At 39.4% G+C, this 22,808-nt stretch overlaps 1 protein-coding gene across 4 annotated transcripts in view; it reads right to left on the bottom strand.

Annotated features, from left to right (window-relative positions):
- The window catches only part of zbtb46 (zinc finger and BTB domain containing 46), a 78,172-nt gene extending 58,594 nt beyond the window's left edge, over positions 1–19,578 (bottom strand). Inside the window, exon 1 of one of the 4 annotated variants that reach the window (XM_026199347.1) lies at positions 19,440–19,578. Coding sequence is in view for 2 of the 4 variants with exons in the window: in XM_026199346.1 (XP_026055131.1) it covers positions 5,889–5,913 (25 nt within the window). In the remaining 2 variants the exon portion in view is untranslated. Of the gene's footprint in view, positions 1–5,888; positions 6,987–14,994; positions 16,085–19,439 lie in introns of those variants that run through there. The other 3 variants (XM_026199348.1, XM_026199346.1, XM_026199349.1) reach the window with 3 other exon arrangements.
- Positions 19,579–22,808: the final 3,230 nt, after the last annotated feature.

Below are 22,808 nucleotides of genomic sequence, written 5' to 3'. Positions count from 1 at the left end.
TTAAGGTTGGGGTTAGGCCTGTAATGGGATTGGAGGGAAGAAATGTGCAAAGAATGGAGGCCAGAGCAGCCTAAGTCTCAAAGGATAGAGTGTTAAAGAGTGCCAACACCGCTTACAGTTCCTGTCACCCGCAAACACTCAGATCTGGAGTGACTGGGTTCCTCCGGCCAAGTAAACACACAAACACACACACTTGCACTCAAACACCCATGCATATACCTATGCTCTTCCTTATTTTTGTAGAGGTGGATCTGATATTCTTGGAGGGGACGGGGGAAACAAGGCCATATTTCTTTTTCTTTTGGTTTGTGTGCATGATGGTGGGAAGGACAGTCGTGACATACGAGGAGGTGGTGGAAATACTGTAGGAAGGGTGGGAGGAAGAAGAAGAAGGAGACAGCGAGCGCTCAGAGGGTGTAAGTCATGCATGCTTCAGTGTGTTTCTCAGGCAGCTAGTCATCTTAAACCACTCAACTGGACATCAGGGCCATTATCCGAGGGGTTAATCCCCAATTCCACAGAGCTGGCGACAGGCAAAGTGGAAAAAATAGCAGAAATGAATTCTACAACAGCAGCCAACATACAAAAATATTAAATAGAAAGGCAAGTTTGAAACTTTCTTTCCCAGTTCATGAAAGTTTTATGATGGCTTCATGAAGCTCAGCTGCAGCATTTTAAGTCATAAAACAGCTCAATTTAATTAGGGAAAGCTACAAGCGTACCCTCAAATTGGCTTTCCAGCTGGTGGTAAAATCATTAATTGACTGAACCAACAGCTATATAACTGTGGTCTGACCGAGACAAAAAAAAAAGCAAATGACTCGTTAAACGAGGAGTATTGGTATTAAAAGATTAGCCAAATAAAACAAAATAAGCAGAAAATGAGAATTAAGCACAACCACTAAATATGGTTACGGGCGCTAAGCTGGAAAGAAATTCACAACGAATGCAAGGGTTACGAAAAATAGAGAGAGAAATGAGCGGAGGATAAAAGGTGGATACATTTAGTCTTCTATTTATAACTATTAGGGTAGCAATATAAATAGACTCAAGCAAATGAGGAGGAAAAAAGGTGTTTTGGCTTTGATACACTGCATCGACATACTAGATGGTTAAAGCTATTTATAATATGAGATATCAGCACATGTAAAGCTTAACAAAGTGTTCATATATGTTAAAATATAAATATATATTAAGATTCATAAACTGCATTAGTATTATACTGCTTAATGCAAGAAAATGTATAAATCTTTGTGATCAATTGTCAATTGTGATCAAATGTAATGATAACAGTAAGTACCAAAACTGATTAATTCACTGTCGAATGTAACTAAATGGAAGTGAGTTACGATATGTTCCCTGGCACAATCTGTCCAAGGTACAGGATGATGAACAGATAAATAGCATGGGGGACATCGGTGAAATATATTTGACTGCAGCAAGAGCGACTTCAAATACTTTATGGGCTGCCATTTTGCTTGTGTTTTCAGTATTTAAATGTTTTAATCGGGTCTAGCAGTCAATTAAAAATGTAATTAAATTCTATAATATGCTGTTCAATTAATAAGCGTTATTGCAGTTATTTGCACATAATGAATGTTTGCTAAGAAAAGCTCTCAAATGAAGATAATTAAATGAAAGTATGTTGTTTTGTGGTATGTAAATGCTGTGGAAAGACAAAAATGACTTTAGTAGTCATTACATAGGCCTACACTACTTTTTAAAAGTTAGTCGTTTTTTAATTTTTTTTAAGAAATTAAAACTTAATCAGAAATGTTCTCTGTGAGTTGACCCTATATCTCTGTATAGGCTAAGCAGCACTATCTCAGTGTCTGTCTTTAGGCAAGACTCCAGCTGGCCCAGGTGACAGGAGCCTGTCACACCACCGAGAATGTGATGAGAGCGGATCTAAAAGGCTTTGAGAGTCTTAACCCCTCCACTCAGCTCCACCCAGCTCAGCACCTGTCCCCCCCACCCGCGTCCTCCTTTACCTCCTCTTGAGCATTAAGCCGGAGCAGTGAAGGTGAGTCCGTGCTGAAAAGCTGGACAGGTCAGAGTGTCAGGAGAGTGGTGTGAAACAGGGACAGAGAGACTGGAGTGTTTACCGGATCACATCAAGGCCTTGTCCCGCCGTGCTCTCTGCTAAACTGAGGTCCTCCAAGGGCCTATCCCAGACATCTCAATGAGACTTTGCCCCGAGCTCGCCCGCTAAAACTTATCAGAGACTTTCAGAGTTCACTCTCACGCTAATGGCTAGTTTTGTCCTTGTGTCTTCTCCATGTTCACAAAGGATTTTTTTTATCATGGTTTCATCATCTAGAATTTTATTTTAAGCTGAGTGTTGATTATTAGATTTAAAGGGGTTATCAGATGCCCATTTTCCACAAGTTTATATGATTCTTTAGAGTCTTACTGAAAAGTCTATAACATACTTTTGTTAAAATTTCTCAATGGTAGTGTAAAACAACACCCTTTCCACCATTTAAAAAACAGCTGTTTACAGAGAAGGGGTGTGACGGTTAGTATATAACCGTGAGACCGACGGTTATAGTTGAACACCGTCATTAGAACTCTATAACCGCCAAAACCGTGTCATTAAAATATTTTTTACAAACATTTTTTATCAAAAATGATTTTCATTTTTTAGATAAGATCATAAGATGCGCAATATATCGGGAGACATGGTTTTTACCACTTAATGAAGTTTTGTAAATCGTCAGACATGATATTTACCACTTCATAAAATTTTGCTTTGTAGAAAACCTTTCTTAAAAACGAATTTCGTTTTGTACAAATTTTATCTTAATTTTAATAAATGTTTCATCAACCAAATGCATGTATTTTAATAAATAAAAAGCAAGTAAAGCAGACAATGATAACCGTGACATGGAAGCACCAGCGCGCCGCGTTCACTTGCACTGCACTGTGAACTAGAGCACATCTCATCGTAAATGAAACTCAGCGTAGGCCTATGCCTCATACTTTAGCATTAAATATCTTTGCTGCATCCTTTCTAGAACAGACAATGGCTTTTTTTTTTTGCGGCTCGCATCAGCAAAGCATTGCATCGCCATAGACCGCAAAACAAGCAGCGGATGGCGGGCGGGTGCGGCTTTGAAATTTGCTCTATGATTTCCGCGAAGCAAAAAACGAGGACGGAATCTCGAAATCCAGTCATGAAAATTAAACTTGCATTTTAATATGGACAGTCATGGAATTTGCCAAAGTTAGCATAAAATAATCAAATCAAATCTCCATATGGACCAGTAGGCTATCTGTAAATATTAAGCCGCAAAAGTTGTTTAAAATATAAATCCGTGTTCTGCGCGTCTCTGTGTGAATTAATGAATGGCAGAGACGTGCAGGTTTGTTTACTACATAGACTGAAGCGCATGACGCTTGCATTAATTTCAGCATCTGAGCTTCAGAGTTCTCTCTCCTTCAAGCGATCTGAACTTTTCAGCTCATCTCAATGGACACACAGCGCACCTGTATTTGACACTCTGTAAACTCGCTCACCGTCACTTTACTGATAGCGCTGTTTCTCACACATGCAAAGAGAGAGAGAGCGAGAGTCTTACCACGCTTAAACAACACGCTATATGTAAACTATTCTTTGTTGTCTTCTCCTGTCAAAATAATGGATTAAATTTAGAAATATTCATATTCATTTTCGAACAAGCAGAAGACATACCAGTTTCTCCGGTAGTGGGCGGAGCTAATGGGCAAATGGCAATGGCTTTTTTTTTGCGGCTCACATCAGCAAAGCATTGCATCGCCATACACCCCAAAACAATCAGCGGATGGCGGGCGGGTGCGGCTTTGAAATTTGCTCAAAAAACGTTGGCGCGAATGATGAGTTTTGTGACTGATCTCCTTAATAAACGGAGGTCTGAAATCTCTGCCCCTTTACCGATCAGAGCACGCGCTGACACGGAGTTAACCCGCTATCTCCAAGAACAACCAATTGACTTGGACCCCCCCCCCCCCCCCCCGACGGTTATGTTATGAACCGTCACATTTGACTCACGTCATAACCGTCATCACCAATTCTGAAACCGGCACACCCCTATTACAGAGCAAGCTGTTTTCTTGCATGCTGCTTTAAATGTTAATGAGCTTTGCTGACCCCGCCCCTCTCTTCCAAGCTGCTCTCTGAGAAACTGTTTACTTTAGCTGCATTCATCGTGAAACTCGCTATCTAGCACATTATTAAGAAAGGCGATTTGCAAAGACTCATAAAAAAAACACAAACTCATTCCTTCTGTAGGTGAGGCTGGATCACGAATTATTTGCGCAAACACAGACGCATTTAGGTAGATTCCCTTCAAAACAAATATAATCCATGAAAAATTTGAGCCTTCAGTGGGTCAGATGTCGGGAGTAGATGATGACTGCTATGATCATTATTACATCCAACAACAAAACACCTCAATCACTATAGAGTCATTCTTGTCATGACAGCTCACTGAGAGCGGGTCTAAAGTAAGACGGCAGTGTTAATCAACTATCGTGGGAGGGGCCTGGGTCTGTGCGATGCCACACAGACAAGAAGCTGAGATCGTCTTGATTTGAGAAAGCGGTAATGATTTTAGTAGATAAAAATAAAAACACTGGGTGAATTTGTATCATTATAGGGTGGTTATGTACACACACTGCCAACACACATTTTGCATCCGATGACCCCTTTAAAAACAAAAAGTATTTACATTTAAGTTTAGGCTCTGTTGTATACATAACATGCAAGAAAAAATAAATAAATTGTGCGCACGATTTACTAATTCGTACTAAACGATTACGTGCACGATTACAATAGCATTCCCACGATTTACTATTGCATTCCCTTGATTTAGCAAATCGAGGGAACAAATTAGCAATTTGTGCGCACAATTTATAAATCGAGTTAATGAAATAGTAAATTGAGTGAATGCAATAGTAAATCGAAGGAACGCAATCATATGCACGTTTTAGTAATTGTGTGCACGTTTTAGTACAGTGAGGGAACAAATTAGTAAATCGTGCACACGATTTAGCCTAAATTTTTTTCCTGCATGTCATGTGTGGGGCTCCATAGTTGTAATCTTATAGCTTAGAGCATATGTTGAGATATATTTTTATCCCTAAGAAAATTTGAATAATAATTGAATTTATTTCAAGAAAGAGCTATTTGTTCAGTAAACTAGCGTTTAATAAAAAAGTTATTTCTGTTTAGTTTTTCCCCCACTGTACCGCAATCATACCAAATCGTGACATTTAACCAAGGTACATACCAAACCAATAAACCTTCAGAACTGAGGTGCTTTCTTCTTTCTTACAGCAGAAAAAGTTCATCAGTGCCATCAAGAAACACCCTTAATAAGAAAGTTTGCATTTGTCATTTACAGCAGAAGAACTGGTATGATTACAATTTGACACTCTTAATATAAAGTTCGGATGTGACTGGACATTCCAGGAAGGTTACAAAGTCAACGTTGCAAAATAGAAACTCTAGAGGTATTGTTACATTGATATCAACTGAAGTACAGGTACTTTTGACATCTGTACTCCCATGCAAACTCAAAGGCACACAAAGGCCTTATCTCTACTCTTTAGCAATGCTCTGGCACACTTTCCCCAAACGGCTGGAAACATTTTCCATTCATCTGCACCTCGAAGGACTGCGACAAACTCGCTCACCAGAAAGTTTGCTGGCACTTCTTGTGGGTTAAGGAAACACTGCACTTGACTGGTCTCTTTATGATCACTGAATCACAGCCCAAAACACATCACCTTAAATAATGCCTTTCCTCCTTAAACCCAGTCTCTTTTTCCTCTAACCAATGGAAACGCAGTGGAAAATATTAATGCCAGGCAAAAAGTAGTTAACATGTTAACCCTTAAACCGGTACCTGGCAGAGGCACTTCCTGAAGCATGACGCTATCTGGCCGTTGTCCTCCATCTTTCCCTCACTCCTTCCCTCTCTTTTTCCCTCTGTCCTAGTGTATTTCTGGGCTATTCACTGCCTCAGAGGCCCTGAAGCCAGCCGTGTCTCCAGTGGAGGCTCCCTCTTCGACAACCCGGGGCTTAGCCTAAATTCTCTCGCTATTAAAAGCTGTGAAATGCAAATAATGAAACATCTCATTACCACTGTAGGAAAATGAAAAGAGAAAATGGTAGTGGGGAAGATAGAGAGAGAGAGAGGGGAGGTTAGCGGGAGATAACCTGACAGAGTGGCTTTTGTTTCATGAGAGTTGGCGTTACGGAGGGAGTCAAGATTGGATTTGCCAGTAAAATAAACAGGGGTGGATCCTGGAGAGATATTCTAGGGTGACTTACAGTCGTGGCATGAGGACACACACTAGAAAGCTGGGAACTTACTGTCCATACAGGGTTACACTTAAAATAATATATATATATATATATATATTCAGTGTTCAAAGAATGAGTTTGGCAATATGGGTGGGAGAGTTCATCGGGGGTCCTAAAACCCCTGTGTGGGGTCGTGGTTGTCACATATCTTCTCCCTTTACTGGCAACAAGCCTATAGAGGGCTGATGCACACCTGCAACATGTACAGGTCACATTTCAACTGCATTTGCACATTATTTTAGTGACAATTAAGCACATCCCCTACAAATAGTCATTAAATCATCTTTTGATGTTTTTCTTTTGTGTTGTTTCAATTCTCATTATTTTCATTGGTTTTTCCCAATATGGTGTTATGAACAAATACTGTTGTAAAATGTTTTAAATATAAATTACTTTATAGAATAAAGGCAGTAAAATAAATTGTAATATAATTAATTATTTCCAATAAAGACACTATATAATTTTTGCATTACAGTAATGAAAATTATTTTGCACAGTAATTTGGTTTAAAGTGCCTAATTGTAATTAAAATAAAGTCACAATGCAATTTTGATTTGATTTTTTTTTTTTTTTTTTTTACTAAATAGGCTTACATTTTTGTTATGCAAAAGTAGAATTTCTTTGTATTTTGTGATGAAATTTGACCCAGACATTTTTTTTTGTGTGATCCACATCAATGTGACTACAGTGGGCATTCATATCACTGGAAAAATCATTTTCCTATGTAGCATTTTTGCCCTATTTTCCAGTAAAAATCCTTAAAACAAGATACATTAAACTGCATATGGTATTAAGATTTTATCTTAACAGAAAAGAGAATATCTTAATATATCTTACTATATTAAGAGAAGATATCTCTAAACCTCCGGAACAAAGCGTATCAATTTAGTTTCTCAGTGCAATGAAATTTCTAGATTTAAACAAAATCAGTTAGATACCTTTAATTAAGGTACTAAATAATTGACATGGTAACATCCCTAATTATTTAGCTTCTCAAGTAAACGTTTTATACTGGAAAACAAGAAGAAAAAACACGGATTACATGAAAATCAATGTTTGCGGTGTAGTCTTGACATAAACAACTGCGTAGATGTGCTGTGTGTTGTTATACTGCAAATACGTTTAAATTGAATGAATGAGTCTGTGCATCTTCATCTGACCATCCTCTCTCAAGAGCTGGGTTGAGAGGTTGATGATGAGCCTCGTTACTGAGTGGGAGGCAAATTCCAGCACGATCTCCACCTCTTCCTTCTCTTTCGCTGTCTTTCTTTCTCCCACTTATTTTGCTTTTTTTATGAGTGTACACTTGCATTACCACACACACACACACATACACACACACAGAGTCATCGTTTCAAATCCACCAAATGGTGTGCCGATGACTCCCTGAAGCTCGGCTGCCGCTACTCACGAATCGACGACTCATCCTTAACACCTTCCTGGAGCTCGCGCCGTAAGAGGTGTCACAACAAACCGGCGTTGTCACGCTGCACTGAGGCATGGCGTTCCTGTAAGCACACACTCCTGTGCACACACACCAACACACAACCTCACACACCATGCTGTGACAAGCCATTATCACAACAGGAAGGCTCATCACCGCCAGATAAGGTCCACGAATGCAAACTTCACCGAATGATTCGCTTGAATGATTTTTAAACTTAATAAAATATTTTTTTGTGTTGTATTTTTTTTTGTGCAGACGTAATTTAGTTTCATCACCACTGTCCACCATTAAGCAGGCACAAATACACATTTACACTGCGAAAAAAAACAATTATACTACATTTTTATTAAAGTATGTGGTTGCAAACAATTTATTTTAGCGACATTTAAAAATAATAGGTTAGTCAACTAAATTTGTTTATTAAAATGTAGCTAAAATAAATTAATTGCAACCACTTACTGTTTTTGAAAATAAAATGAATGTTTTTTTTCAGTGTAGATAAAATGATCCACAGAATGATAGACAGTTAGTCATACAGACAGACAGACTGATAGATAGATAGATGTGTTTTTCAAATTTCAGATTAAAACTACCACAAACACACACACATGTCCTGGCACAAGGTGTCTGTCAGGAAACTAATTGTCATAATCAGGAACACTGGCTGCTGTCAATGACTCAGAGAGAGAGAGAGAGAGAGAGAGAGAGGTGCAGGTGGACAGAAAGGAGGGGGTGTCTGTAGCGTGACTGCTGGGCTGTCAACAGAACATGGGCATCCTTCTGAAAATCATCCGTACTGGATAACCCCTAACTAACAGCTCGCCAAACACTAAACTGACGGGGAGAGAACAGGAGGGGGTGGCAGGGGACACAGACAGATAGACGGTGAAAGAAAGAAACTGCAGAGGAGGGTGGACTTGAGGGAAAAGAGGACTGTGCAAACTCTTTTTCCTCAAGCCACTGTTTATCCGAGAGCTTGAAGTGGGGAGGGTGAGCAGCTTTAAATACCTGGGGGTCCACATCAGGGAGGACCTCACCTGGACACTCAACACCACCCAGCTGCTTAAGAAGACACAACAGTGACTGGACGTCCTGAAGAGGCTGAGGAAGTTTGACATGTCACCCAAGATCGTCCACAGCTTCTACAGATGTGTAGTTGACCAGCTGCTTCACTGCGTGGTACGGCAGCACTACAGTAAGGGACCGCAAACGTCTGCAGAGAAAATCATCAGCATCCACTGCCCTCTCTGCAGGACATTTACCATCGCAGAGTCCACAGAAGAGCTGCATCCATCATTAAACACCCCACCCAACACACACTGTTCACACCCCTACCCTCAGGACAGAGGTACAGGAGTGTAAACTCCTTCTTCCCTTCAGCTAAGACTCCTAAACAGGTATAATATATATATATATATATATATATATATATATATATATATATATATATATATATATACATAGTCTATTTCTATTTTTCACATTCTATAGTCCTACTCTATTCTCGCATATTTAGATACATAGTCTATAGCTCTATTTTCATATTTCTACTACTGCAGCATAGTTTCTTAGATTGTATGCATGTATGTGTGTATAGATTAGATTGTGAATAGTTTGTGTAAGTGTGTGTACAGGCCTGGCATTCATTTTGGAAAGCAAAGTAAAAATTTCATTGCTCGGGGAAACTTGTTTTCCTCACTGGGTATATGTCAATAAATGCTTTGAATCCCTGAATCCTTGAGAGAAATTAATATAAGAGATATTATTAATGAAACCTTGCCCCTCTTCAAATCGCTGTTCAAAAGTAGCATTTTGATCTCTCTCTGTCTTACAGTAGGTGTGGGACTTTTCTGCAACTAACATCCAAAAAAAAAAAAGAAAAGAAAAAAAAAGAAAGTAACTACACTTCAAACCCATCTGCCATTGGTCAAATAACACATAGCTCCGCCCCCAATTCATGTCATTGGTCTTATAAATTGGTACGTAAAAGAAAGGGTGACATTTAAATTTAGAATTACACATTTAAGAGTATAATTTGATGTTTAATAAACTAAAAGCTTTCAAAGAACAAAGAACATTCACATTGTTGAAGCTAAAAAACAGTAATTTTCTTAATTAGTATTTGTTTTTTATAATATTTTTTTCAAGCAAAAATGTCTAAGGATTAAACAAAGGTCCATAAATTAAAGATATTTTTTTAACAAATCTTAAACATATTTTTTTCCACATCTCTAGCTAATTATTTTTCTTTTCTTTTTTTAATAAAGCTTACTAAATGTTATCCAATTTGTGATTTAAACTAGAAAAACAAAAATCAGTCTAAATTCAATCAATGCACTTTAGTGTTGAAAGATTAAAAAAGGAATTGTCAGTATTTTTTATTTATTTTTGTTGTTGTTGTTTGTCAACATATCTTAAATTAAGCACATTATTCTATCACACCTCTAGCTAATTATTTTTCTTCTATAAAAAATAAAGCTCACTAAATTTGATATGATTTATGATTAAAACTATTCAATCTTCCAACATGTTTCATTTACAGCAAACAGGTCTTGTTTTAGAGGTATGTTCAGACATTTACGTCTCATCTTTATCACTGAACACTAGTCCAGCGATCAGTGTTTCATTTTCACACCTTTGTCTTCTGTCTGCTGAGGACTGGGGGGAGAAAATGAAGAGAAACACAACTGTCGCTATACTTAGTTGGTTTGACAATTAGTAATCACAACACGAGAAAAGACAGAAGGGAAAGACGGAGAATGAGAGTCCAGGAGATTAGCGGATCGTACAACAGATCTTAATGCATTTTACATTAACCCATAAAACATTACGTATCAACTTCCTCAAGGATGATATGACGCTACTAAATAATTCATCATCTCTAAGAGCTTCTTCTGTTTCATATTTGATAATCGAGTTCAGCTTAACAATAGCCAGTGTTTTTACCCAGGCTTGTGTTGCCATGGTAACCACGAGTGTGTCCAAGAGTCTACCCTGTCACCAGACGCTTCGCTCCTGTCCCGTACTGTCCGTCTGTCTTCTCTTGTACATTTCATCACACAATTGCATCGAACGGCTCGGGTGTCACCTGTCGCCCGATTGACAAAGTGTTATGTATAAGCTGAGTCGATGTATAAGCTGCAGCACGCTGCGTGGAGGAATAGCAGGGCTAGCGTGTTGCTCTGGTGATCACCGCCCACCTCACAAACCTAATTTTAAAGAAAGTCACACATTCCCACGTTGTGAGGTGGCGGTATCGAGTGTCCAACCAACACTTTCTCTGATCAGCCCCTTGGGGGGGACGGGAGGGGGAGAGGACCTTCACTGCTTTCCTTTCCTCGCATTTTCGTTTTAAGTAAGTAAGAAGGCCCATTAAATACTGCGGTGGCACCTTGTGTTTTGAATCATGAATAAATAAAAACCCCACACTTTTTGCAAATGATGAAGTTGGTGGGGACTGCCAAAGGGTGAGGAGGTCAGAAAGGTTCAGAGAGAGGGACATTTTTGTTTTAAAATAAATAATTATAATAATTAAATATAATAATATAATAATAATAATACATAATATATAATAATTAAAATTAATAAATATTACATAAAAATTAAACATTACAATCAATGAATAAAACTCACTAAATATTAATACATTTGTAATTAAAATTTGAAGATAAAATTAAAAATTTAACACCTTAATTCAGTTTTACATAATTTTTCTTCTAAAGAAAACACTATACTTTTGCAAATTAAAACAAAGGGTAATGTAATGTAATGTAATAAAATAAAATAAAATAAAATAAAATAGACAATTCCCAAGAATAAAGCTATTAGATGTATGACTAAAATGGAATTTTAGATATGTTCAGATATTTATACTGAAAAACAAGATAAAAAAATATATAGATTAAGAAGGGGCAGTACCTTTACTTACCCTAAACCTTCTCACTTTATTATTCAAAAATAAAAATGTCCAGAAACACCATGAATTAACACACACACACACACACACACACACACACGCACACACACTTTTTGCAAATGATGAAGTCGGTGGGGGCTGCCAGAGGGTGCTATGAGGTCTGGTAAATTCAGAATGGAATAGAATACAAAAAAATTCCCAATAATAAAGTTCACTAAATATTATTTGATTTGTAATTAAAACTAGAGAATAAACTTAAAAATGTAAAACCTTATTTCAGTCTTACATACTTTTTCATCTGATTTAAACTGATCTTGTAAAGCAAGACTAATATATGGTATCTTAACTTAACCCTAAACTTTCTTATGTCATTTAACAAAAATAAAAAGGAGTAAGTAGATAAGTAAGCAAGTAATGAATAAATGAACAAACCGACATGTCAATGAAAGCTGCTAGAGGGTGCTAGGAGGTCTGAAAATTTCAGAAAACAATAAAGATAAGTAAAGGCAGAGTGTGTGACAGTGTTCACAGCTAACCCATTCGTCCCTAACAACTGCAGCACACACACTTTCTCATGCAGCTTGGCACTGCTGCACGCTCACCTGGCACCTGCTGTTCGGACTCAGAGAGCAGGAACCAGAGTGAGATCAGGCCTTTATTTAATCTAGGAAGAAAAGAGAAATAGGGCCACGGAGGGCACAGCTGTACAACTTCCAACACCCCTTTTCCAGGATTACCAATCAAGAACACACTGGACTGGGGAGGGCTGGATGCAGATCTGGCGATCAAGGAGTCAAGCCTGAAGGACACGGTCCATAACTGACTCACATCATCCATCAAAGTGACAACAAGGGTGTTGCTGTACATTAATCCGACTGCACTTTTTGCATATCGTCACAGTGTGCAAATCCAAGTTGTTATTGAAGCACTCTGACAACTGACTGAAAATGACAGCGAAAGCGGCAGTCCCAGGTTCCTGCCCGCGCAATCACTTCCATCAGGTTTGAGAGTTTCCCCATACGAGACACTCATCCGTCCGCCACAAATGTACCTCTTCACCGTGATGAATATTTCATGTTCTGATGGCACTTTTAAGACAGAACTAATTAACAAAAACTAGTTGATCTGGCATACGCTAAATCAGTTCAATTAAAAGCACGCAGACAAACGCTACACGCTAATAGCAAGAGCAGAGGAATAATTGTAAGTTGAGGGGGAAGTGCTGAATGTTAAACAGGCCCTGTTAACGGCACTTTAGCACTTGGCGATGAACTCCTCTCAGGATCACACCGACCCTTGATAATGGACTAATGCAGATCGCCACATCACACAATACATTTGGAAAAACAGAGGCCTTCCAATGTCCGTAACATATCTACTGTATAAAAAACAATGAGGCAGTACGGATCTGAGTGACACTGCAGAGGGGGATTTGGGAACATGAGCCAAATGCACCACCACAACTTAAACCAACTTTGACTTTTGGTTTGGGAATTTTCAAAGCTCGCATTTAGACACAGATCTAGACGGTGTTGACGAATGGAAACCTTCGTCCTAACAATGATTGCAATGGCTTTCTGAAATTCACAGCGAGGAGGAAAAGCGTTCTGTGGTATTGTGGGGTAAATGTGTTAGCGCTGGGAGTGTCTCCACCCTCCCTTAATGGTTAGCTCTTGGCAGACAAGATGGGATGAAAAGTATAGAGACAGACTAAACCATCCTCTGAAAAATAAACAAGAGGTTTTAAGAGACAGACAAAAGGGCTATGGAAAGTGGACAACCCAATGTCCACCGAATTCACCTGAGAACGCTTTTAAATGGTAATAGTCTTCCTGTCCAAAACTGAGCACTAAAATAAACCCGTTTTCTTCGTTTGCGCTATTACTTTTGTCATATCTCAATTGCTACTCCTTGACTCTATTTGTTTGAAGATCTCGACCAGACTGACACAGCAACACGGACTCAACCAGTTGCATGGCGGGACTATCTGTTTGTCCAAACCATGGAACATTAATGTGGATGAAAATAGTTTGAAAATTAGTTTTGCAGTTGTAGTTGGCGCAGAAATTACACACTTCAGCTGCTCCTCAGGCGTTTCTCCAGAGAAAAGACCCCAGTAATCTCACATATGTCTCCTCAAATGATCCTCAAGACAATTTCAAAAGCTGAGATTTCAAGCTGTTTCGCCGTGTAAAAACCATGTTGCTAGCCAGGGTGTTGCTAGGTAGGATTCAATCGCACGATTAAATATAGGGATTTGATCAAATCTATATGAGAACTGAGGTAATTGTGATGTCCAAATTAGCATTCATCACAAACCATTGGACTTGAGTGTACTATGAGTGAGCTGCAAATAAAAGTCTAACAATTCAGTTGTGAACCAAATTACTACAATACATATCAGTGCAAACTTTACCAGCTTACAAGTGTTTTACAAGTCTGAAAATGAAACTTTAACCTTGTCACATACCCTGAACACATGAAACGTGAGGGAAAATACATGTGCATGCATGCAAAGAATGCATAATCCATTGAGATTGAATGAATATTGTGCTGTGACATTATGTGGCAATCTATACTGGAAACTTGTATCATAATCAGGGTTGCCAAGTCCTCAGTTTTCCTACGTAATTTGGCTACTTTTAGCAATTGCTGTGGGTAATGGGTTTTTTTTTGGGGGGGGGGGGCTAATGGTTTGACATTGCATACATTATATCTGTCTGTATAGCTTGTCCTGAAGTATTATCTACCAATTTATATTCTTCTACTGATAAAACTGTGCTAGATGGTTGTTAGTCAGTCTGTATACAGAAATACATGACAAGCACCAAGAAGGAGAAGAGTTGCATCAGAACAAGTTCTTAAAAGTGTAAATATTTTATTTTCAAATTGTTGAAAATTAGAATTTAGATTTTGGGGCCAATTTTTGAACTAGCAAAGTCATTTGGGTTATTTTTTAAGCTACATTGGTCAATGCAGATCTGGCAACCCTCATCATACTTGTGATCATTTAGATTACTGTGAAATAAAATGAAGATGCCATGTGCTCAAAGAGACATTTTGAATAGCAGTTTGTGTAAATATGAATGAGCGTGTCTCTCTGGGTCACCCGAATCTCTCGGTTTGAGTGTGACGTCACACTGTCCTCAAAGCACGAATGTGTGACATTAGAAAAGTTAGTAACCGTCACAAACACATGCCATATTTACAATATTTGACACTTCATTTAACACTCGCATTTGAAGCTAAAGCAGGGATGTACATTAGATAAAGTCTACTTACTCTAAAACCCATAATCTCCACGTTAAAGAGGCTGAAGAGGATGAAGACAAGTATGGTTTTAACTGGTGGGGTTAGCATACCTCCCCGTGAGTAAACATCCTGTATTTAAGACCACGTGTGGTCAGAAAGTAAGCCAGAAACGACCGAGTGTGACAGGGGCGGGGGTGTTGTATCCATATCCAAAAACAGGAATACGCAACGATTTACGAACCACCAAGCTTGGACTGAATTTCACCAGCAGACAGAGAAAGAGAGAATGACCGGTCACACAAGAGGGACAATCCGAGAGAGCGCAAGGAGAAAAAGAAGAGGAAAAAACAGAAACAAAAACCTCACAACCACATCCTCTTTTTCAGCCTAGGAGTGTAAAGCCCACTGCTAAGCGCTTGCCCAGGGTATGCTATCTCATTTCTAGGGGCTTTTTTTCCACTCGGTTTCTCCCTCAGGGCTTTCCACACAGCCTGAGAGCCCCCACTGAAATATTCACAAGGCACCTGAGGACACAGGTCTTTGTGGGGCAGTTCCAGGGAGGTCGGGCTCCGGGTTAACCCACACACCGAGCGCCTAATCTAGGGGGATGAACACATCTAAGTGGCTGATGAGCACAGCTGTCACTCCACACACACACACACACAGGCCTAGAGACAGCTCTAGGGAGTGAAGCGCACCTGTATGCATCCCCGCTCACACAAAAGAACTCCTAGTTTTTTGGTAAGGGACGAGTTTGATTGCACATCTGGTGTGAGGGTGTAAAAATAAACTAAAAAATTCAAACGCAACAATTGTGTGTTGAACAGTCATGTTTGTGTTTAGCTTTAAATATTAAACATACGAGACACACACTGTACAGATGTTTAACGTGCAGCGTGTTTCCAAGCTGATGAATAGAATATCGGGCTTTGTGTGGTCTTTAAAGTGAGGGGGAGAAACAGGTCTCCAGTGCTGCAGCAGGTTCATGCTTTCTAACCTGTTACCCACACAACACAGCCCACAGCCCGGGGAGAGAAGCCATCTTCCACACACTCCACCCACACACACACACACACTCAGCTGTGTGTCGTGTCACCCCCACCCCACACATCAGCACCCGTTCTCCATCAACACACACACACACACACACACAAGGCCAGCTGAACTACCCCTCTTTATCTGTTTCTCTATCCCTCTGCACCATCAGCCACCTCCTCCCCCATATCGTGCCGTTCTGTGCAAATGTTCAGATTAACAACCGCAACCACCCTGAATAAACACCGCACTGCACTTTCTTGTTCAGCTAACTGCCTGAACCTCCCTCAAGATACACTCACACATCCACAGACACGTTAAACATGTATGCTTAAACATTATAGCAGTAAAAACAACTCCAACAAACTCCAACATGGTGGACTCCCTCATATAAAGTGGGAAAACATAAAATAATATATAATAATTCAGCACATTAAAAGAATATCTAGGGTTAAATACATGTTCAGTTCTTTTGGAAACTTCTATGCTCTCGATTTCAATAGAAACTTTCCAATTTGTGGAAGTCTATGGGACATGCATTTGTTGTTTTGTTTGTTTGTTTGTTTTAAGCACTGACTCATGATAAGTCCAACTCAGGCTTACTTGAAAAATATGGCTGTGGTAATACTTCAGGAAAAAATTGCAACTTAATGTTCTATTGCGCTTGACTATAAGACACCATCTGCACTAAACCAGCCCCTAAACCTTCTCAATAGCGTGAACAAAAGCAAATGTGAGATAAAATGGCATTTTCTGAAGCATAAAACATGCCATTTTAGTATGCTTTAGTAGAGTCTTTGAGCTCTTTTATCAGTTCGTATTTTTTCATGGGACTCAATGTAATGCTGTACCAAGTTTGCTACGGAGTACGTTTCCCCCATCAAAAAAGTCAAACATATGGAGCTTATGAGTTATTCGGTGCAAATGTCACAATTATTGTTTTGTGGCATTTGTGTTTAGAGGTCATTACATAGTATTGTGCAAAGGAACCATACAAAAATAAGTCTTAAGTAATCATAATAAATAAAATAAAGGAATAAAAGTTACTGCCACTCGTGATCGTCTCAGAAGGCTTTGTTAAATTATTATCTTTGGTGATCGACATCAAACCAACAATAGAGTTTAACTTGTGTCTAATATTCTTTTAACAGCTTCTCCAGTGCTGAGTGAGGACAGGTATGATATTTCGACTTCATTAAAGCAGTTCCTAGAACACAGTGCTATCTTTACTCTTATTTCAGCCCCTCTCTTCCCTTTACCCCATGCAGAAGGAACCAGTTCCCCTCCCTGCTTTCTGTTGACACAATACAGCCACACCTGTGAGGAAGTCAATATGCATAGGGGACCAGTGCCCCCCTCCTGCCTAAAATGTTCTCCCTCTTACACACAAACACACAGATTCTCCATTAAACATAAACACCTGGACACGACTCTGACACGCAACACCAACACTGCCCTCTAGAATGAGTACAGAATACACAAATACAGTGCGTGTGCATTGAAGAACTATCATTTATATATTTGGCAGATGCTTTTATCTAAAGTGCCTTAAAAAGTATATTTATGAAGGTATATTTCTATAAGTTTGTGTGCTAAATGGGAATCAAACCCATGGAGCTGTTAGCATCATGCTTTACCAGACGAGCCGTAGGAACACAATCGCTTTTACATGCAAGAATAAAAGTTAGATGGTGCTTCACATTATAATTCTGTGGAGTATCTACACACTTTATAGTCATGTAAAAGACCATGGACTAGTGCTTAACTAGTGCTCAATAACAGTTTGAAACTATTGTAGTATCTAACAGATAAAAAGGCCATATGAGATTCTATCGCCCTGGTTTGGTCAGGAACAAGTCCAGCACATGTTGTAATATAATGAGTATAGGCTACCTTAAAATGACTGTTTTCCATCCCTGGAGAGAGATAAGGGTGGACTGGCTGTTCTGCTACAACAGACACCTGCCAGCATCGTCACACACACACAATCACACACACACACCACTAACATCAAGACGCATTACAATCTATGCATCTACTACAATCGTAGAAATAATGCTACTGGTAATGCTAATTAACTCATAATTCAATTCAAATGGATGTCATGACAGTCAGATACTAGTCTGTAGGTGGAGAAAACCTAAAAAGGAAGTTGTCATGTTTCCACTGGCTTCATTCTGTGTAGATGGGCATGAGGACAGTTCCTTACATAACCAGTTCTTCTGCTCAACTGACTCATTTTTGCTCTGCAGACAGTAATAATGCCATAAATACATCAATGTAATTTTAAAAAGCGTGACGGCTCCCATTATTTACCCACGTATATGTAGTAATATAAGTTAAACTAACGCGGTTAATTTCACACATAAATGCGCTGATAAGTATCATTTATTGTTTTTGACAGTCTGAATTCGACATTTTTGCCTGAACAGTTACATATATGTCCAACTAACCAATCAGAATGGGGTGCACCTGTAGCAAACAAGAGCCGACACGCCGCGAACAGGCGTCATAATAATCAATAGAGAGTGTTATATTCTTTTGACAGGCGCGCTGAATGATACATTGTGGCGCGTAACGCTCGACTCAAATGTATCAATTCAAAGACGCGCGTTCGAATTCATTGTTGACGTTTATGTGTAAAGCCGCTGATGTTCCGCCGTCGGCGAGTCAAACAAGTGGGGTCGCTCCCCTTAAAACCAACCCGTGAGCGAGGAGAAAATGGAGGAAGACGGAACTGACCAGCTTTAAGGGGGCAGACGAGGGGAAAAAAGAGACAATAACCCGAAGAGCAGCGCTTGTGTCGCCTAACGCTTCCCTCAGCGAACACCGAATATACTCCGCTCCCCTCAAGTTGACGGAAGTGTTAGGCGCCGAGTCCATGGATTCAGTAATACAGGACATAAAATAATATTAAAGTGAGTCCAAAAAACAAAACAAACAAAAAGATCCCCTTCCATTTTCTGGTAGTAGGTTTAGGGTGTTGACGCAGCAAAAATTTCCAGCTGGAGAAATTCCCCTTTTGGAGGTTAAATGAGGGGAGGAGAGAGTGGGGTTAAACCCTTGCCAAAGCTGAGCCTTTCATTTATATACCACCGCCACATGCACTGACCCCCAAACGACATGATGTTAGGATTAAAACTTAGAGCAAATATTATAATGTGAATAGTAGGCTATTAAGTTCCTGGTCAAATTTGAAGTAAAGCGTAATCAGCGCGTTCAAAAGGTTGACAAGACAAAAAAGAAAGTCTCCCATCACTCCAATAAAACTCTATCCTGAATGAATGACTGCACATCTGACAGCTGTTCGCAGCGCGTGCATCATCTGTCATGAACATGTTCTCACCTGGAGACGTCAAACAGGTTGCTGTCACGCAGTCTACTCCAGTGACGTGTAAAAGAACACAAACGCACCGGCACTGGGGAAACACACAACTTACCTGAATACCTGTGCTGAGGCGCGAGCTCATGACTCTGTCATACATCCAGATAGATGACAAGTCGAGTATGAGTGTAAAAGCGCTGAGACTGAAGCCTGTGCGGTGGTCAGGAGGGAGGAAGTGCTGTTAGAGAGAGTGTGGAAAGGTGAGAGAGGCATACCTGTTAACCCATGAGTTCTGGGGGCGCGCGATGTCGATGCGTCGGAGCTCCAGTATTTCGCTCGTGACAGGTTTGAGAGAGTGAGCACGTCAACAATGTCAGCAGTCAGCTGGGAGACGCGTGTGTGTCGGTCAGTGTAATTCCCCTGCTCGCTGTCTCCCTCTCTCCACGCTCGTCTTTTTCTGATTCTCCCTCCCCTGCTTTTCCGTGTCTCGGTATCAGGAACCAGCCTCCCCCTCTGTGTGTGTGTGTCTCTAGCTCTCTCTCTCTTTCTCTCTCTCTCTCTCTCGACTGAGAGTCAAATACAGGAAATGAGGCAACATAAACGCTCGCATTCACCATCAAACCCTGGACAGCTCCGGCTGAACTCATACAGCCATGAAGCCTCCAGGTCAATTATTAATGTACAGAGAGCAACATGCCCACCTTATTAGAGTAAAGATGCTTAGCGTACTAAGACAAGTGGAATACAGGTCAATTTGATCTCGACTCAAACTCAAACAAATAAATTAAAAAATAATTGTATTTAAAATACAAAAAAAATAATAATACAATAATTCAATTTGTGTCAGTTTTGTACACCTGTAAACACACACACACACACACACACACACACATACACACACACATCCACATAAATATATGCTATCATGTTGCTGTCAGTTATATTTATACACATACTTGTTAATAGAAAACTGTTATAGTTATTTTTCATTATACAAACACACACACACACACACACACAGAGAGAGAGAGAGAGAGAGAGAGAGAGTTAATATTTTTTAATATTAAATGTATGTTGTAAAATACATTTTAATTGTGTCATCAGAGTGTCAATTTATGACATGTTTTTGTCAACTTTTTTATTCACTAGTTTTCTTAAAACGTCTGCTGGTTTGCTTATATCATTTCATATTATATTATTAGAATTATATAAGATTCAGCAAAATATATGCTTTATCCAAACACACACACATACATATTACAGTATATAATACATAATATACTTTATAATAGGCTACATGCTGAAATGTTATATTTTAGCTGTTGCAACTATTATTGTCTTTACTAATTTAAGATATTTTTCTCTGATTGTTTTTAGCTATTAGCTCGTTTAAAAATCATTTTGTGTACCAGAGCTGTGTTTAAACCGAGTGTCCAGTTCATGTAAAGGATTTGCTGGTTTTTCCCGTGGGCACTGTTGAATTTGCATGAGGGAGCGTCTGTGCGTATAGGCGCGTGTAGGCGTGAGTGCGCGCCTGCTACACGCTTTTGTCCACTGTGCACGTGAGAGTGACACGCGCCCCCTAGTGGAATGTAATCGGGCTCTCAGTGTTCTTAATCTGTGTGGAAGGTGTCACCTGCAAATCACATAACTGATTACTTTTGCTCATTTAGCATATTCTTAGAGATGCATTAAAATCTGCAATCTGCAAGGCTCAAAATTACAATCCAGTTCTTGTTATTTTAATGCTGTCTCTTACTGCTTAATCTGATATACAACAGTCAGGCCTTTTTGTACTGCACATGTGCAAGTTTCAGAGCTTTGGCCGGATCGGAACGTGTGGCAGGCAGGATTTGTGTGTGTGTGGATTGTGTGGATTAAACCCATTGACCTGTGGCAGGGCTCCTGTCTTAGGCTCCTGTGCATGCATGTAATACTGATGTTCTTTAGCCATTTTCAGCGTCCGCAATCCGTGTCAGAATCAAGCTGCTTTTCTCACTTGCTCTATCCGTCTGCCTGTCCATGTACGCCAGCGGCGGTCTGCCAATCTGCCTGACTCAACACAGTCTGTCTGATTACGCCCTGTTTTATCCTGCCACCTCTTAAACACCATCCCCCTCCATCCAGCATGGGGCACAAACTTCATTAGCCCTCTTACGTATTTATTCATTCATATCATGAACACTCATCAAAGCCAGGCCAGAGGGACAAGGGCCAAAGAAGGCATTGCCCACACATAAACATAGGGAAGGGACCAGACAACATATTATTTTCAAAACCTCTCAACAAATATATTCAGAGAGTCCTGCTAGCACTAGAAACTCTATGCTAGAAAAAAAAATCAAATGTTTTATTTGAAAAATTACCTTGTGAAAAAGAAGTACGCCTTAATATATTTTTTTACTAATACAAAACAAATATCCTTTAATAGAATATACTTACTTGAAAACTGAATGTAATGTTCAGGCACCTAACTGCATTTTAATTGCAAATACATTTAAATGTATTATAGCTTAAATTTATATTAATGCACTTTAATTTGACATTATAACAGTGCATTCAAAAAAAGGTTACCTAAATATCTTATATTAAACTCTCTAATATTTAATTCAGCTGTTGGGACTTTTGTCTTACCTAATTTTCTATATTAGCTTTTTCTACTCATATTGTTCTCTTTAAGAATCAGTAACTAATTTACATGTGCTTAAATATGTTATTTGAAAAAGTACACTACACGTGTATATTCAGTTCCATTAAGCACACCTCTTTTTCATAAGGGTAGATATCTTGTTACAGCCCTAAAACTTTGTTATTTAGGCCACTACAAACACATTTCAGCTCATCAATGCACTCAAAACACATCTACAAACAGACTGTAGATGCGTAATTAAAAGAAAACACTGCTGTAAATGTCAGCACTGGAAACAAGAACGGAGTCCAAGTGCTGACACGTGTTTGAACCGTGACAACAGGAGGAGAAACATAAATAGCATCCTTAAAAACTTTCTGAAGTCTGAAATTAATTACGTCTTTACTCTGGCCCCCCTGCCGTGGAGCGCAATATTCTTTCACGTCAAGCAAGCGGGCGAAGAATATATCTAAACACAAACTGTCATAAAAATAGCACGGATGGATTTCAAAGCACCGTCCCCCCCACCTTTCACTATAAATTTTCCAGTGAGCTGAATAGTGCTCTGTTTCTGTCTGTCAGTGGACGTGAAGGGAGACCAGGTGTGTGTCTGTTCTATTCAGCGACGCTCTGGTTTTCTGTGGGGAGCTCAGAGACGAAGTGTCCGTCTAAAGGTGCAATCTGACGATAATGGCTGCTGACAAAACCAAAACCGATTTCTACATTAGCACCCGCTCTAAAAACACCTCGCAAAACAAACAAACAAACCAAAAATCAGCACAATGGAATGACAGCAAAACAATGACACCTTCACAGACATTAATGGGTGAACGGAAAAGAGGGTGGATAGACTGA

Source organism: Carassius auratus, chromosome 23, assembly GCF_003368295.1.
Source record: "Carassius auratus strain Wakin chromosome 23, ASM336829v1, whole genome shotgun sequence".
In the NCBI taxonomy this organism is placed as follows: Eukaryota; Metazoa; Chordata; class Actinopteri; order Cypriniformes; family Cyprinidae; genus Carassius; species Carassius auratus.
Note: the sequence above shows the minus strand (reverse complement) of the source record. Positions and strands in the feature narration are given on the sequence as shown.